The sequence below is a fragment of the Sciurus carolinensis genome, chromosome 7 (genome assembly GCF_902686445.1).
Source record: "Sciurus carolinensis chromosome 7, mSciCar1.2, whole genome shotgun sequence".
In the NCBI taxonomy this organism is placed as follows: domain Eukaryota; kingdom Metazoa; phylum Chordata; class Mammalia; order Rodentia; family Sciuridae; genus Sciurus; species Sciurus carolinensis.
The window spans coordinates 141,882,361-141,901,420 of record NC_062219.1 but is presented as its reverse complement, the minus strand read 5'-3'; the positions used below and the strand labels follow the sequence as shown (position 1 = coordinate 141,901,420).

The 19,060-nt window shown below is 38.9% G+C and overlaps 1 protein-coding gene across 2 annotated transcripts; it reads right to left on the bottom strand.

Annotated features, from left to right (window-relative positions):
- Positions 1–7,092: 7,092 nt before the first annotated feature.
- Pak1ip1 (PAK1 interacting protein 1) lies at positions 7,093–17,737 on the bottom strand. Of its 2 annotated transcripts, none has more exons than XM_047558389.1 (10): positions 17,595–17,737; positions 15,188–15,353; positions 12,581–12,701; positions 12,431–12,505; positions 11,896–11,948; positions 11,380–11,525; positions 11,194–11,291; positions 8,972–9,071; positions 7,923–8,043; positions 7,093–7,773 (listed from the first exon to the last, which is right to left on the bottom strand). In XM_047558389.1, the coding sequence occupies exons 1-10, from the start codon at positions 17,676–17,678 to the stop codon at positions 7,577–7,579; spliced, it is 1,161 nt and encodes a 386-aa protein (XP_047414345.1). In that variant the 5' UTR covers positions 17,679–17,737; the 3' UTR covers positions 7,093–7,576. The 2 variants fall into 2 exon arrangements, with proteins under 2 accessions (XP_047414345.1, XP_047414346.1); XM_047558390.1 differs by having other exon boundaries at positions 7,094–7,773; positions 15,188–15,350.
- Positions 17,738–19,060: the final 1,323 nt, after the last annotated feature.

Here is a 19,060-nt window from a genome sequence, read left to right as displayed (position 1 = left end):
GCCCTTATCACCCCAGGCTGTTGCACTGAATCCATTAAAGTATTCCCACAGCTTTTGACCTTTGGGCAGGGATCTTATTTTTCCTTTCAGCTCCCAGGATTTAGGATAGTTGCTGGCACTCCTGGTGAATATTCAACACATGGCTGTTGAATAAACTCTGGGAGGAAAGGTGGAGATGGCATGTGTGATGTTATAACATCAGGAAGGAGCGGATTTATGATGAAAATTTGCTTCTACATAAATATCAAAGTAGAAAATTCAATACAGGGATGGTTGAGAATAAATGCAGACCATACATGCCTAGCAGGAAAAGAAACTAAAAGACCCGACATTCCCAACATGAATTCTGTACTTTGGCATGAATTGTCACCTGGGAAATGCAACAGTGGCCTTCAAGTACACTACCAGGCAGGCTCCCCAGAGGCCACTGAACACAGAGACTCACAGACCATAGTTTATTAAAACAATTTAAAACAGACAGGGAGCCCAGGTGTGGTAGCACCACATTCCTGTAATCTAGTGCCTCAGGAGGCTAAGGCAGGAGGATTCCGAGTTGGAGACCAGCCTGGGCAACACAGTGAAATCTTGTTTCAAAATAGAAAGGCCCAGGGATGTAGTTCACTGGCAGAAAAGTTTCGATCACCAATACAAAAAAAAAAAAGCCAAAAACAGGGATAAGCAAAGTCATCAGAATAGGTGCAAGCCTGGTGAAAGAGGCCTGCCACCTAAATCCTGAGTTCCACAATGTTTTTGCACCTCACTCCTTCTCATACCCCTTCACCACATGGCTCTGTGTCATCAGCATCTCTGAAGACAGATCTGAAGACCAGGGGTTGTAGCAGAGACCATCTCTTATAATAAACACATCCTAAAAGCTTTCCTGTGTATTTTACAAACATATTAAACTTTAATAGAATCTAATTTTCTCAAAAACAAATACACATTTCAATTATTTTTTAATGCAACATAAAGAAACAAAAAACCCTGCTGCCTGTCAAAGCCTAAATTAAATAATGTAATCTGAGTCATATAATTAGATTATCAACTCTTATTCAGGAGCAAAGGAGAAGTCCTAATAAATGCATTAAAGCAGAAGAGAGGAACAAATAGATTTAGCAACTGGTTTTGCACATGCTGGTGACTTGTAAAGAAACAAGTGATGAGCTGTCATTAGATATGGGCCCTGGGAAGAGAACTTAACTCCTGTCTTTCACATGTTTACTAATGTGACATTAGTTTCATTAGACTGATTATGCACCATACAGCTAGAAGGTGCATGAGGAGGCAATGATAATGGGCTATCTTGTCAAAAGTGTTTAAAAAGAAGCTGAACAATTTATAGGTGGGTTGCATTAAAAGTAGCAAAGGATAAAATATCTGTAAATCATGTATCTTATAAGCATGCAGTGTACAGAATAGAGTTCCTATAACTGAAAAATGAAAAAAACAATCCAAGTAAAAAAATAGGCAAAGGACTTAAACAGATGATGCTTCAAAGAAGAGATATAAGTGGCCAACAAGCACATGAAAAGATGCTCAACATCACCAAGTATAAGAGAAATGCAAATCAAAACCACGTTGAGATTCCAATTCACACCTGCTAACATGGCTATAATAAAGTTTTTTAAGTGAAAACAAGTGCCAGTGAGGATGTAGAGAAATTGGAACTCAACACATGGCTGGTGAAAGAGTAAAACTGTACTGCCACTCTGAAACACTGCTTGGCAATTCCTCAAAAAGCTTAATCTAAGATTGCCAAAACCAGCAATTCCACTCTTCGGTAAATATCCAATAGACTGGAAAGCTAGGACTCATGCAGATATTTTTATGGTAATGTTCATTACAACATTATTCATTATTGCCAAAAGCCAAAAATATTTCAAGTGTCAATGAATAGATGGATAGACAAAATTGGGTATCTACATACAATGGAATATCATTCAGCATACAAAGAACCAAGTTCTGAGACATGCTACAACATGGATGAACCTTGAAATCATTATGCTAAAGACAAATACTGCATGATTCTATTTACATGAACAGTCACAAAAGGCAAATCCAGAGACAGAAAGCAGGACAGAGGTTACTAGGACTGGGTGGAGATGGGGATGGGAGAGATTACCTAATGGTTACAGAATTGCTGTCTGGGTGATGAGAGTTTGGAAATGGTAGTGGTAATTGTGCAACACTGAAGATTAATGTCAGTGAATTGTACTCGTAATAGTTCAGGGAGCAGTGGCATGCACAGGTACACTTGTTTCCAACGAGAACACCCCTCTGTCATTATGGATATGATTATGGTTGAGAGCATCAAGATTCTGGAAGCCTGGAACAAAAGGGCCCCTTAAATCTGGGATCTGATGGTAGGTATAACTCACTCTATGAACCAGGAAAGAGGTCAATCTTTGTATTGTAATCAATCCACACAGAAAGAAATTAGTATCTGAATTGCTATGAAAGCTCTTGACACAACAGATTCTAAATTCACATTATTGTTAATATACTAAAAGTCCCTAAGTCTGCATAACCCCTTTCCAAAGTTAGACTTGCTTTTTATAATACTAAACTTATACCATATTATCTCCTTTTGATTTCTAATTATACCACCCCTTGCAGCCTCTCACCCTTTGATATACCAGACATAAAGCTACTTAACACCTACCAAGCAGCCATTTTTTCCAAATGACAAAATATACCATTACTATGATGATAATGGTAGTAAAAGGGCAGCCTCTGTTGAGTGCTGATAATGTGCCAAGCCCTGTTGTCAGGGCTTCACATGTGCCTAGTCCCAAGGACAATCCCACGAGGCATGGAGGAATTGTCACTGTTGTAGATGGTCAAACTAAGGCAAATAATAATAAAGAGCACAGTTTCTCTAGCTCCAAGACTCCTGCACCTAACTTAGCAACTTGTCCTACAGCTCACGTTCTGAATCAGAAATCCGGCATGAGAACAGGGATTCCAAAGTAGCAACTCCCGAATTCTCAAAGAAATGTTTGCCAAAATATTAAAAAAGACCCCTTCCAGTCCTATGATTCTCCCAAATCTTGAACCTATTTTGAACTGCCAGAAATAAAGGTCAATGATTAACAAAATAATTCATTCTCAAAAATTAAGCTGACTTTACCATATAAACCAAGAGGCGAGTTAACGTAGACTCTGCTATGGTCTGAAGATGGTTTGTCACTTCTGAAACCCATGCTGAAATTTGACTGCCACCGTAGTAGGTGTTGGGAGGTGTGGCTTTAAGAGATGACTAGGTCTTTAAGTGGAACTCCTTCCTGAGGAAGGCCTGGGTTAGTTCCCCCAAGGGTGGGCTGCGTTAAAGCAAGGCTGCCTCCCCTCTGCCCTCAGCACACCCACTTGCTCTTCTGCTTTCCACCAGGAGGCAGCACGAGCACCTCACTGGTGCCACACTCTTGCACTTCCTAGACTCTAGAACCAATAGGTTTGGCCAATGAATTAGTCAGCCAGGGTTCAATCCCCAGCACTAGAAGACAAAAAAAATTTACTGAGATCTCAAGTATTTTGTTATAGTAGCAGCAAAGACACTACCTACCTCCATCCTGTGGAGTTAGACAATCCAATAACACGAGTTCATGGATCAACATTAACCTCTAGCAAAGGCCAAGTTGGGGGTACAGACTTCCACCCTCACAAGTCTGTTAACAGATGCCTGACACTCCTGCTAGAATGCCAGAAGACACGCAGGGAGCTGGTTCTTCCATTCTCAGTAACTGATACCAAGACCCCTCACAACTATGTCAGTAGAGACCAAAGGGAAACCCAAGCCCCTAGCCTCACCCAGAATAAATGAGGAATCTCCCTATCTCCAGTCATCGGTGAAGGTTAAAGAGGAAAGTTCAGCTATCACCAAAAGTTCACTACCACCGGCAGCTGGAAACATGTCTCTTTCCCTTCCTAAGCAATGTCAGAGGAAATCAATTAATACAAAAGGCTTAAATAAGATGCAGAATCTACATAACACAATTCAAAAATGTCCAGGTTTCCACAGAAATCACTTGATATGCCCAGAACCAAAGACAATCAACAGATACCAATGTGAAAATGACAGACACTGTCATCTCAGACTTCAAAACAGCCACGATGAAAACACTTCAGCAATTATGAGCATGCTTGAAACAAATGTAATGACAGAAACATAAGCAGAGAAATAGGAAGTATTAGCAAAGAAAGAGAAATATGCAGAAATTTTAAAACTGAAAAATACAATAACCAAAATAAAAATCTCAGTGGATGAGCTCAATAACAGTATGGCAAGTACAAAGAATGGAATCAGCAATATGGAAAACAGAACCATAGAAAGCACCTGATCTGAACAACACAGAAAAGACAGCCTGGGCAGAAACATGAGAGAGCATTAAGAACTTGAAGAACTACAAGGAAAGGCATATTTATTATGTCAAAGTCCCAAAATAAAACAAAGGCAGAGTAGAGAAGGTACTTAAACCAATGCCTAAAAGCCTCCCAAATTTGGCAAGAGACACAAACCTATGATTCAAGAAGATGAGCAAAACTGGTTAAGGATAAGCTGGGCATGGTGCATATTCTCCCTTGGGAGGGAGAATGAAGCAAGAGAATCACTTATCTCCCAAGTTTGAGATCAGCCTGGGCAACATAGTGAGACCCTGTCTTAAAAAGCTACAAAAGAATAAATCCAAAAAAATCCACACCAAAACACCAATTAATTAAACTTCTGAAACTTAAAGACAAGGAAAAGACCCTGAAAGCAATCGGAGGGGAAAAATACATTAGAAAAACAATTAAAATGACCGATTTTTCATCAGAAACCAGAAAGGCAAGAGGAACGGCTTAAGAACCGTCAACCCAGAATCACACATTCAGCAAAATTCTCCTCCAGTGATAAAAGGCAATCAAAACATTCTTAGATAAAGGAAAATTAAGAAAATCCACATCAGCTGACTTGCCCTAAGGATAGCTAAAGGGAGTTCTCCAAACACAAAGTGATAAAAGAAAACATACTGGAACATCAGGAAAAACATGCTAAAGTCAGGTAAAAACAGGCCTTCCTTCTCCTCTCAGGCTTTCTGAATTACGTGTGCTGAAGAAAAAATTGACACTAATGTAAATCTAAATATGTGTTTGAGACAATTTATAAGATGAGGAACATTCAGGGTATAAAAAGGAGGTAAGATTTTTATACTCAACTGGTAAAATGGTAAAACTAGTATACTGTGCTAAATTAGGTGTGCACTAACTGAGTGTGTAGTGGAGACAAAGATTCTAAAATGAGATATACTCAACAGTACCACACTGAGCACCGGGTGAGGATGTAGCTGAGTGGTAGAGTACATGTTAACATGCATAAGACCCTGGGTCCAATTAATACCCAGCACCAACCGCCTCCCAAACCCCTACCATATAAATAAACAAAAATGGAATTCTAAAAACTGTTCAAGTAACTTACTGGAAAGTAAGAAAACAGAAAAGGCCAGGTAAATAACATACATCTATAATCCCATCAACATGAGAGGTGGAGGCAGGAGTACCACAAGTTGGAGATCAGCCTCTGCTCAAGTCAAGCAAGATTCTACCTCAAAACAAAATAAAAAATGGACTGCAGATGCTCAGTGGGATTGTGTCCCTGGGTACAACGCCCAGTTGGGGTGGTGCAGGTGGGTGTGGAGGGTGGGGAACAACGAAAAACTGGAAGAGAGAAAACAAAATGAAAATGGTAGTCTTAAGTCCAACACATTATTAGTAACACAAATATAAATGGTAAAAATACACCAATTAAGATGCATATTACCAAAATGCACTACTAAATATGACTCAAACTGGGTATGGTCCCAACTACTCAGGAGTATGAGGCAAGAGAAATCATTTGAGTCCAGGAGTTCAAGGTAAGCCTGGATAACACTGAGACCATTTCTCCAAAGTCAGCGGGGGAAAAAAGAACTCTATGCTGCCTACAAGAAACTCCAAATATAAAAGGTATAGGCCAGCTGAAAGGAAAGGATGGAAAAATATCAGCTTAAATAGACGTGAGAGCAAAGAAATATCAGAAAGTGATATTACACCATGAAAAAAGAATCAGTCCACCAATACAGTAAGAATTCTAAATGTGTTATGTATCCTAGCAGAGATGCAGAAAATGTGAGGCAACAAACAATGGAACTGGCGGCAAAGCTACAACTGCTGAGGTTGGGGTCATTAACACCCTCCCTCAGTAATGACAAAACAAGTAAACAGAAAATCACCAAGGATCTAGAAAAACCTAATCCCATCAACAATAGGTTCTGATCAATAGAACGCTCTGCCCAACAACAGCAGGATACAGATTGAAAATATCTACCAAGACAGATTACATCCTGGGTCATGAAACCAATTTAAAAGAACTACAGTCGTATCAGGTATGTTCTCCAACCACAATGGAATCGAATTATAAATCAGTAAGATAGATAACAGGAATAATGTATGCATCAAAGAGAAAAAAATACATTGAACTGAATGAAAACACAGCATATTAAAATGAGACAACTAGCACAAATAATCTGAAAATGAAATTACAAAAAGAGTCAACTTAAAATATGTAGAATTTAACAAAAGTACAAAACTTAGAAGCTAAGAACATTGTTGAAAGAAAATAAGGAAGATTTAAATGATGTCCTTTGGTCAGGTTTTGAGCTGCAGTATGCCCAAACTGATCTACAGATTGAACACAATACAATCCCCGTCAAAATGCTAGCTGGATTTTTTTCACAGAAATGACAAGGTGAACCTAAATTTCCTATGGAAACCCAATGGATGAAATATATACAAAATAATTTTCAAAAACAAGGTTGCAGGAATCACACTTCTGGATTTCAAAGCTTAGTACAAAGTTAGAGCAACCAAGACTATGGTACTGGAGCTGGCTGAAATAAATCAGTGGCTGAGAACAGAATCTAAAGTAAACCCTCACACTTAGTTTTAAGACTACCTTGGGTTAGATTAACCAAGTCAATTTTTTGATAGCAGAAAGAGATGCAAAAATAATGGGATATGTTGTTTTCCTACCCTTAAATTTTCTTGCCATCCACTGTTTGGAAACAGAAGAGTTTGAAAAATAACCTTTATTTACCTCTAGTAAAGAATGTGTTCATAGGGCTGGGGGTGCAGTAGCTCAGAGGCACAGTGCTTGCCTAACATGCTCAAGGCCCTGGGTTGAATCTCCAACACTGTTAAAAAAAGAAAGTGTTCAAGATTTTGCATTATTTTAAATTTCTGTATTTTGGGAAAGATCTTTGTTTTACACAAAATAAAAACTGCATGTTACAATTAACATCTTATATACCACCATATATAATTAATAAACTATAGGCCAAAGGTGCCAAAAATAATTTTAGCACATTTTTAAAAAGATGAAATAAAATTAGAAAAAAAAAAAAAAAAAAAAAAAAAAACACCTAAAAGTGGTTTTCCAAGCTGTATGTTTTCTCCAGAAAAAATAGTATTGCCTTTACTCAGAAAAAATATTTAGGTATATTTAAAGGATGAGTCCATTAAAAAAGGAGTTCTTTGGGATCAATCTGGGAATTCTGTGCATCAGTTAGATCTTCTTTTTTCTCTTCTTCTTTTCTGGCATTTCTATCATCTTCCTCTTCCTGGCTGATAGACTATTTCCTTTCACTGGCTTTTTACTATCACCATTTAAACCACATTTCTTTGAGTTAGGATTTAATGTGTCTTCTTGCTGCACCACATCACCAGATTTCTTTTTGCCGATTTTGGACTGTTCTGTATTTACTAAAACACAAAAGACAGCACATTTAAAGACTGCTTTTCCCCTTTATGAATGAATTAATGAAAATAAGTGAAGTTGTGTGGATATCCACTACTTCAACTATTCAAGAGGTAACAGAGTTCAAATTTTTTAAATGAACAACTTCATTTACCAGAAGGCTCTGCTGCTTGAGGAAGGCTCTCTTTTGTGTCTGTTCCTCTGTCTAACCACACTCCAAGACACGTCAGCCTAGCATTAGTATTCACTCCACAGAGTAAAGACGGAGGATCTTTCTAAAACAGAAGGGAAAAACTCGCATCAAACAGAGGAATTTTAAGTGCGTATTTTCTTTTTCAAGAACCAAGTTACTTTGATTTAAAATTTACTATACAATCATACACGGCAAAACAAGGTTTCAGTCAATGACAGACTGCATATAAAGGGTGCCTGCCACAGGGCCTACCTGTGTGGTTGGCTCTACAATCCACCTTTGTATAAGCACTCTGATGTTCACAAAATAATAAAATCATCTAACGACACACTTGGTGGAATACAACCCCATTACTACATTATGCACGCCAGTATTTTCTTGAGCAGAAAATATGCTATTATTATTATTATTATTTAGAAATATTTTTGATTCATGATCGGTTTAATTGTTGTTCAAAGTCAATTTCTAAGAAGTATCCAAAAATTAGAGATTCTAAGGTAATGGACTATGTCTTAATCATTTCTAGGGTTTAACAAAGCACAAAGCACAGACTGGACAAACCACAACCACAGGATTGATACCAGAGAATAAAAAATAATAAACTGAGAACATAAGGAGACTACAGTAGGGGATTTGAATTTTTAGTTATCTGGTTCTAAATTGTTAGTTCCACAATAGAACAGAACCTTCCAAATTGTTTTTAGCAGTGGCAGTCTCTCTAACTAATACATTACAAAGAACCCTATTTAAAAAAAAAAAAAAGTAAGCAGATGCTTAGGAATGCCAAGGGAGGTCTGAGATACTATGAGCTCAAACTCCCAAATGCTAGCCCTAAGGTAGCTCTGTGGGAACCTAACTTTAAAACTATTATCCATCATACCAGAAAGAAATTTATAAAGCTCAAGTCTATGGTCTTTACCCTTAAAAAAAACTCCACCTCACTTAACTTGGAGCTGGCAGCAAGATTTGTATGACTGTGTATTTATGTTCTATTGTACTAAGATACTGACCTTATCCTGCTTTAGCTTCCACATTTTGATGAACCCATCACTTGATGCTGTAACAAGAACACGATGCTCTGGAATTTCAAAACTGAACATGTCTTTTACCCTAGGATAGAAATATTAACGCTATAAAAGATCTTTTCTTCCACAGAGTGTGATCATCATCATAAAACTTGTAAACCAGTCTTGTGTTTTCCAGTGCTTCAGTATCTGCAAACTACTCAATAAAGCCTTAAAAATGTAACTTTGCTACACATTACCACTGGCCAGTGAGTTGTTTTCAGGCCAAAATACAGGCTAAAATGAACTGTTAGTCACATCCTAAGAAAAAATTGAAATGATGATAACTGTACACAATTAGGTTATCTCAAATAAGTAATGATAACTAAAAACCCTCACCTCAAGCACCTTTAAGAAGTGCAGTAAGGAGACAACACTTCCCTCACCTCCAGTGCCATCACTTCCAAATTGCTTTTTTCTTCCAAATTATGGAGGTCACCTAATTGGTCTTTCTACTTCCATTTCTTCCCCCTAAGTTTTCTTTACTTTCTTTCTTTCTTTCTTTCTTTCTTTTAATGAAATCGAATCATATTACTTCCAGGCTGAAATATGGAGAGGAGGAAGTAGCTGGTGATACACAAGCCACACTGGCCCTAAGATGGCAACTGCTGAAGTTGGTGATTAGTCTATGAGGTTGGCTCTTTAAACTAGTTTGCTTGCCTTTAATTTTCCCTAAGAAGTAAACAAAACAGGGGCTGGAAAACAGCCCAGTGGCAGAGCACCTGCCTGCTTCGCATGCATGAGGTCCTGGGTTTGATCCCCAGCACCACGCCCTGCCAAGTAAACAGAACAATACCTGCAAAGACACAGCATAAAGTTCAAATTCTTCACCCTGCCAATGAAATCAAGCACCATTTGGTCCCTACTGTCCTCTGCCATGCCCACTCTGATGGAGTCATGCAGGTCTTCTACTTGTTCCTAAAACACACTAAGTTCTTTCCTCCCTCAATTCCTTGGGGCTGGGGAATATAGCTCAGCAGTAGCAGGCATAAAGCCCTGGGTTCCCTTCCCAGGACCAGGGAAAGAAAAAAATAAACAAAAACATCTGACTCTTTTGTAATCCCTAAGGACTTACTTAACCCTTAAGGTACCCCCTTCATTAGCCTATCTAATTATCCTTCTTATAAAGATCTGCTTATTTAAAATCTATTGCCTTATATGATATAAGAGTCATAAGAGAAGAAGCTCTTGTCACTTTTGTTCATCATTAAACACCTAGTACATAGCTGAGGTTATTACTCAGTGGTAGAGTGCTTGCCTAACATGCATGAAGCCCTCCCTGCACCACAAAAACCCAGACAAAACAACCCTAGTACAGTACTCTAAATTGGATGTTCAATGAATACTTGTTGAAATAAATGAACAAATGGCTAAATATTGTTCTAGAAATACATTTGAAATGGCTTGCTTGAATGTGGTTTATTTCTAGTACAGGGAAAGAGTAAGGTCTATACACTGACTGCAAGACTCTGAGTATCAAGACCAATTTCTTAATCATTCTTTGAAAAATAAGAATTTAAGTAGAAGAACATGCAAAAATGCAGATGGACCGCATTCATATATACCTGTATTATCACTTGTTCGATTTTGTCATTAATTTTTCAAAATTACAGTGGAAAAAGCAGGGACATAAGTCAGATGAACCGGGTTGGGAATGGCTCCTTTACTTAACTCCGGGGTAATTGTGGCCAAGTCAATGAACTACTTACTCTGAGACTCAGTATTCCTCACCTAGAAATGCAGTAAGCATTCAGAGATAGAATTCAATGGTGGAATTTTATTTTTTTCTTCACTGGAAAAATATAGCATAGAAAGGAGAAATTGGACATGGGGGACTAACAATAAAAGGACAAGAGTGGCCAAGAACAAAGTTCAAGATTGCTTAGTTTTTAATTTTTCAAATATGCTTATTTCATGCTCCAGGTCTAACAGGTTTAACTAAAAAAAGTGCAACTGACCAGTTCTAATCACAACTTTATCACTTTTGCATTACAAAGTCCAGGAAGGTAACATTTTCCCCATCTTTTTAGATCCCAGAAATCGTACACACATACACATGTCTGATTATTTCTGTGGTTGTGTTCATAAAAGCATTCTGCTTCATAAAAAGTATATATAACATTTACTGAGACTACACATACACACACAGATTGGGGGAGGGGGGATACCTGTTTTCATGTGCTTTAAATTCACAGAGGCACATTAGTGAATCACAGTCAAAAAACCTTACAATCTCTTCATCTCCAGCTACTGCAAGGACAGAGTCCTACGAGAGAAAAGAAACAATATTCAGAATGTCATAAGCAGTTCTGACCATCTCCATAAATTTCCATCACTTATTTCTGATAACTTACTGAAAGAAATGTAACAGAAGAAATCCTCTTTTCATTTGTGATGGTGCCACTAACAGATGCAGTGTCAAGTTGATAGACATCTATTTTATTCAGTATGACAACCACATATTTCTCTCCCCTTGGGGACCATTCTACTATGTGAGCATCTGTAAGTTGAAAAAAGTCAGATTTATTTAATTTAAAAATTAAAATGATCAGAGAAATAATAGAAATAGTAAATATTTGTACTGTATTTTCACATTCACTTTCCTATTCGATCTTCCCAACAAACTTAAGGAATACATTTTGAAAGTTAAATTTTAGACAATGAAGTGAGTTCAAAGAATTATTGAAATAATACAGCTGTGCATGGCAGAGCTACAAGAACCCAGATCTAAAATGGGAGAAGTAACCTGAAACATCTGCTTTCAGAGGCAACTACCATCCTGCAGGAAATAATTGTACACACATTTGGGTAATAATGTGTGTCCATCCCTATCAAGTAATTGTAAAATATATTGCAAACAAAACACTCACTTTGTTTTATATTTTTTATGAAGGCTGATCTTCCCTCCACAAGATTCCATGTTCTGCAAAATAACAAGTTTGTTTAAGACACGAACATCAACTTACTAAATGGAAAAGCATAAGCATAATGAAGCTTTGATCAAATGACTATTTTATTAAGTACTGGCTATTTAAAGGGCCTGCCATCTTTATGTAGCAACATCTTCTATTTTTATCATTAAGCAAGATTTAAAAATCATTCCATTCCCACAGCCTTTCACCGTTTTGTACCCATGGTTATTTTCAAAAGATTTCACCTCGGCAAACATTTCTCTCTGGGAGCACCCTGCTCCTCACTTCACAGCTTATGTCAACTGGAGCACAACATCATGTGTGAATACGGACCATTCTTATCCTGCTATCATGAAATAGCTCACTAGCTTTTTACCTTTTCCATGTATCACATACCTTTAAATGGTTGAAACCATGGAACAATACAAACAGGTTAATTAACATAGTAAGAGACACAACTTACTAAAGATGCTTTTAAGAATTAATGACTTACCTTAATGTCTTATCTGTACCAACAGACAGGGCCAACTTGCCAGATGGATGAATAGAAAGGAAGGTCACATGTCCTCTAAAATGAAACCAACAAGTTAGGCCCCAACTTGAGTGGCACAGTGGGAATGCCAATGGGAAAGAGCCAACTCACTTGTGAGCTTTGATTGACTTGAGGCATTCCCATTTCTTTGCATCCCAGACACAAATGAGTCCATCTTCTGCTCCACTGATTAAGTGCCTGCTGCCATAGAATTTCAGGCAAGTTATTGTGCCTGTCGAAAAACCAAGATGTGCAAAGTTTTCTTCATTTTTAATATAAACTTCATTTCCAGTTGCTAGGCTATGCTACAGTTAAGTACAACACTGGGCTGGGAATGTAGATAAGTAGTAGAGTGTTTGCCTAGCAGGTACAAGACCCTAGATTTGATCACCAGCACTCAAGAGGGGTGGGAGGAACACCATACAATGTCTTAGTATTAAACTTTTAGGTATACGAATAAACTTCATCTTAAATAAACTTAGTTAAGTAAGACTTGAAGTTTTACTTAGTAATAACCTACAAGTCTTAGGTGAAATAGTTCAATTGTTTCATACCAGAACAAACAGTTTTTCGGTTCGTTGGCTTGTTTTGTTTTTTGTAGTGCTGGGGATTGAACCCAGGGCTTTATTCACACTAAGCAGGCACTCTACCATTGAGAAAACATCCCAGCCCAAGAACAGTTTTAAGTCTATGCAAACATTTTGAGAATTAGTTCAGCTTTAGCTACAGATTTAAGCTAACTGGTTCATTTTCTTACTTTGTCTCCAAAATCATATTATAGCCAGATGGCTGGCTAGGATAATATTAGTAGAAGTCAAACAAAACCAACTGCCTATCCAGCTAATTTAGAGAAAAACACAAAAAACAAAATTTACAGCGATGACTCTCACTTTCTAAATAATGAGTTACCTATATCAGCAATAATTCAATCACTATTGACTCAGTATTATCATGATTTAACTCATACACTTCTCATTGACTGCCATGAGAATTTTTTAGAACAATTTTATGAGAATGTCACACTTTTCAGTTATGCCTCTGGAAACTCCTTCCCAGGGTAAATAAATTTTCCTTCATCATTTCAACATCTTAACAAAACTTCCTTCCCTCCACCAAAACTGAAGCCTGGATCTGCCACAAATTTCCCTTATAGATCAAATTCTAGTCCCAAACAGTCCATACCATTACAGCTTTACCCTCAAGTAAAACTCCCTATTCCTTTGAAGTCTGTGTCACCTCACCTCACTTTACTGCCCTATAGCTCAGGGGTCAAAAAACTGCTACCTCTAGACCAACTGTGGCTGGTGTTCTGGTTTTGCGAATGCAATTTTATTCAAAAACAGCCACAGTTCCTTCAGTTAGAGCATAGTAGGCTGCTTCTGCACAACAGCAGCAGAACTGAATAATTGTTACACAAGTTATGTGGTCCACAAATATTTACTATTTGGTCCTTTACAGAATTCAAATGAACCTGTGGGTCACTATTTCCCATCTATACACCTGCTGGTCAATTCTTTATATTACACTTTATATTGGAAGAGCCAAAGATCTCTGATGAATAATTTTGTGCACGACAGAAGCACTAATATGCAGGGTCATATACCCCCGCCTTCTAAAAGTAGAACATTAACTATTTTTGCCCATGCTTTCCTCTGTCCCTATTATCCATTCTATTTCTTCCTTTAAATGTTGCTTTCCCACATCTTCTGCTCCTTCTGCCCATGACTCCATATGCTCCCTAGAAAAGAGCTTGTCTAATGCCAAGTGTTAGAAAAACAGGAGTTGTACAAGGAATGGAGGGAACCAGGAATCTTACTTCATTCCTCTCCCATCTAACTCCCTCTAGTCTTTATCTTATTTTTAAAATTAATGGATTTGAACATATCAGATTTGTTTAGCTTATTTCTTCTAAATCTAAGAAACAAAGAAGCCTTCCTTGTATGAACTGGAATTGGGAGACACAGGGGAAAAGGAATGTATGCTGAAATCACTCAAAGCCCAGCTTCTACTGAGGAGCATGACACCCGAGGACTGTGCAACAGAAGGCAAACATTTATCACTTCAAATTAACTGCTAAAATCAATGCCCAGTGACCTCTGAAATATATCAAAGTGAGGGAAGGAAAAGGGAACACATCCTATCTTTCTTTATAGGAAACCAAACTCATTGGCTGAGTTTCCCCAAACTAATATGTAGCTAATCAAGTCTACTATTTTGAGTTTTACCTTTATTTTTCCATCCTGAACACACAATAAGTCCCTCGTCTCTTTCCTCTGGAAAACTCAATGACTACAACATAAAATGTTTGGAATTGAGAAAAAAAAAATTTACCTTATTTATTCTTTCCACTCGCCTGGGCATCTTCACCATCAGTGTGGAAAATCCAACCATGAGTGGGTGACTTCTAATCCCTGACCTCCTCAACTCCAGTGCAGTTATGCCTGCTCCTCTATTTTAGTTCCATACACCTACAGTGTTCTATGGGAACAGGGCCCAGCTCTAGGTATACAGGACTGAAATACAGAGAAGAGACCACCTATCTCCCAAAATGCCAACTGTGACCTAATCCAATGGGACTGTGAGCAACCTTTTTTCCCCATTTCTGTCTCTCCTAGCACAGAGCCTGCTAACTACCAGACACAAAACAAATAGTCCAAGAGAAGTCAACGTATACAGTAATAAAACCTTTACAGTATCTTAAAGGATACAACTTCTTACCATTGTGATGTACTAAAGCCCCATGTTCTATCTTCTTTTTCATATCATAAATGTGAATTGTTTCATCTTTGCTCCCAGTGACTACGAAACGACTATTCACAGCCACTGCTGACAAGGAGGCAGTGTGAGCATGATGAGTGAAGTCAGCCACAGGAGTCCATTGCTGCTGAAGAGTAAACAGGAGATCAGCACCACAGTCACATCATAGTTCTCTAGAATACAAGGTTCTTCCATCCATAAACACTACCAATGGATCCTATAAATGGGGAAAATCTACACAATGACATGTGGATTAAAATAAAAGTCCTGAGAACTGAATAAAGAATACAAGGAGGTGCGAGGCAACATTGGGTACGACTCCAGAACCCAGTATGGTGACAGGACTGTTTACTTTAAAATGCCACCCAAATCTTTAATTCTTATTACATCTACTTGTGAGACTTCCATATCACTCATTTAGTTACATATTTAAAATTTTATTTGAACTTATTCATGCAAACAATGACTACCTACCATATGCTTGGTACTACTTTAGGTAGGTAACATAGCAGTGAACAAAAGGCCCTATTGTAAAGGAGCTTCCATGCCAGTGGGAGAGACATAAATGTGTTAATATGACTTTACATAAAAATAAATACAATGACAAGTCCTAGAAAGAGAAAAACAGTATGAGGACATTTCCATTAGTACCAGCGTAAGCCCTAGAGAATCACCAGTGAAGAAATCTCAGGAACTCTATGCCTCCTGCCCTGTGTTAGGTTGTAAAGTCTGGCTGGATGAATCAAAGGATGACAGAATAAGTCTCCCATAAGCTGAAGGAGCCATAACAAAAAAAGTATTAGCAAAACAAATCAAAGAAGGGAAAAAAAAAAACCTTCTATGTATACGTTCAAAACTTCTATGTACAAAACTTCTATGTATACGTTTAAGACTTATTACTGCAAAATATGTCCTAAAGAACCACAGGAGCAGATATTCCTTCCATCAGTTAGGGCCAATGGGCCTTTTCTGACTCAAGGAGAGGCTACTATGGTTTTAAGCCAAATAATCTTTATTTATTTGCATCACACGAATTACATTAGTTACATAAGCTAATTAGAATTTAGAAGCATTAATGGCCAATGGTTAGGGATTTGATGCAGGTAGAGGGAGAGGTCCCTGACATTTTGTGTCTTCTCTGCCATACTAGCTGTGTGGCCCTGAGTACTCACTTAACCTGTCTATGAGGAACCTTCCCTTTCCTCATCAGTAAAATGAGAATAATTCTATCTGCCTTGGAGGGTTGCTGTGAGGACTACTGTGTATTTGGAACACAGTAAACAATTTTACTACAAAGAAAACACAGGAATGAAGTACTTGGTGAAATAGGTTTTAAGAGATACCTGGAATTGCTTCAGGAATAAAATAGTTCTGGACTAGAAGTTAAGATATCGAACTTCCAGTCTCAGGCATAGTCCTATATACCTGTCTGACTACCATGTTAGCAATTTACTTAATCTGTATTCCTACATCTACTAAAATATATTCTGCAACAATTTCTCTCCATGTATTTATCTCCCTCCTCTACTATTCCTTGTCAGGAAGGTCTCTACGGCAGGATCTGTACCTCTGGCATCTTTTCAACCTCCCTCCCTACCCACATTAAGTACCTATATAAATGAAGAAATTGGTATTACTTTTTTTTTTAAATCTATAAAAGGTCGATCCTGATCCAGTCCTAACATTTTGTAAAATACCAGGGGAGAAACATCATGAAAGAGCAGAATATTCTTTCACTGGATCCTGAATACCTACACTGGTTGTCAACTTAAACCTACAATCAACAACTCATTTTTCCATGTGCAAAAATACTAACTTTCTTCACGCTTTGTGGACACTGTGTCTTCATTGTGAATATAGTGGATATTTTAATACTGCATACATTGTGTAATGATAAGATCAGGGTAAATGGCACACTCCAAGTCAAGCATCATTTACTGTGTTGGGAATATTCAAAATCCTCTCTACTGGTTACTTTAAAATACAAAAGTGCTGTCAATTATATTTACCGTGCTACGCCAAAAAATATTGGAAGGCATTCCTCCCATCCAACCGCACCCCTGTACCATCCCCGCTATCCTCCCTATCCATTCCCAGCCTCTGGTAACCACTACTCTATAGTTCTACGAAAACGATTTTTTTGCTTCCCCACCTGTCTACTATAACAGGAAAACGCTATTTGACGTGGCAAATTGTCAATTTTGTTTTAAAAGATCAGCTTTTACTCAAGCTTCCCGGGACTGATGCATCACTTAATCCGTGAACATCAGACAATCCCTATCAAGTGCGGGAGTGTTTACCTCGACCGGGTGGGAACTCGATCTTCCCTGCCCCCTCTCCCATAGTCCCTCCGCTCGCCGTATCTCACCTGTTGGTCGCCACTCGCCTGAGGCTCCGGGTGTACTGTGAACCCGAAAAGGACTTGCTCATAGCTCCCAGCGACGAGCTCCATTCAGCAGCTCACGTGCCTTTCCCGGGAACCCGGCGCAGCCTTAGGAAGCTGACGGAACCGGAGGCGACGCGGGGTCCTTCCTGCGTCAGCGCTCAGATTATACGTCATAGGGTAAGGCTGCCTTTTAAGTGCCTGTATCCGGGAAACATTCGAAGATCAAGCGACCTTTGCAAGCGGAGAGTAAAAGAGGGCACCATGTGATAAGGCTCTCATTGCAAGGAGAAAAATATTAGGTTCAAAAAGGCAAATTCTAAGACGCCTTGAACCAGTCTCGCCTGAGGGGAGTGGGGGCGGGACGTAAACTGCGCAAGCCCCACACTTCCGCAACTCTCAGGAAGGAGCGGGTTCGCTGTCTGGTGGGCGGGAGGGCGATGTGGAGGTGGATCCAGATGTTGTGGTGTGATCAGCATCTCGGCGCTTCCTGCCGGGCAATGATAAGATGTTAAGTGTCCTTTTCGTGGCAGGAGGCTTTCTGTCGTTACCGGACGAAGAGTGGGATTTCGGCTCCGCGGTACCGGAGCAGGCGGTGTCAGCGCCGGGGTTGCAGCCACCGGCATGAGTGTGCAAGACTCGGGTTGGGGCCCTGGAAGTCGGCTTCCAGCGTTCCTGCCCGCCCGGGCCGGATCCTGCCGCGCCGCACACCTTTCCTTCCAGCCTGGTTCGCGGGTGTTAACCCTGGGGTCAGGTCACCAGAGGGACACAAAGAACAGATGACTTGAGGGAGAAGGGCACAGTCACCCTGGAGGAGTCTAGAAGGAAATCTGACGTCTGTGTCAGTTCACCACCTCCCTCTCCCTCCTATTCCCAGTTTAAGAGCAAAGCCAAACGTTAATAAAAACATTAACATTTTACAAAAGCATTCTACATTTGAGATTCTAAATCGAAAGGTTTAAATAGAAATGCAGGGGTGTATTGGAAATTACTGTTTTTTCACGAGCTCCCATTAGCGTAAATCTTAGGTCATATAGTAGTAACCACTGTAGTAGGTTAATCTGACGGGTTTGTGCATGAGTCAACTTCCAATCTTCAAACCCGCGCTCTTTGAACGGTAGTAAATCCTTCAGTACTTAGACCCTTTTGTTTCCTAGTGTTTTTTGTTTTTTTCGGGTGTTCTGAATTGCCCTATTTAACTCAGTACACGTTTTCAGTGATGCACGTTTGGGTCTTGTGGAAACGATTTCACTTTGGATGCTTTGTCATGGCAGCACCAGGAAGAGCCTCTATTCTGCCAACTTTGGCTACTCCACCTGTAAACACTCAGACATTGAAATGCTATAAACAAAGTAATCTAATGAAAATCGTTGTATTCATGATACAGACCATTTCCTTCAATTGGTACTAATTTTGTTGATACCAAAAGTCAAATTTTTGACCTTAGTTTC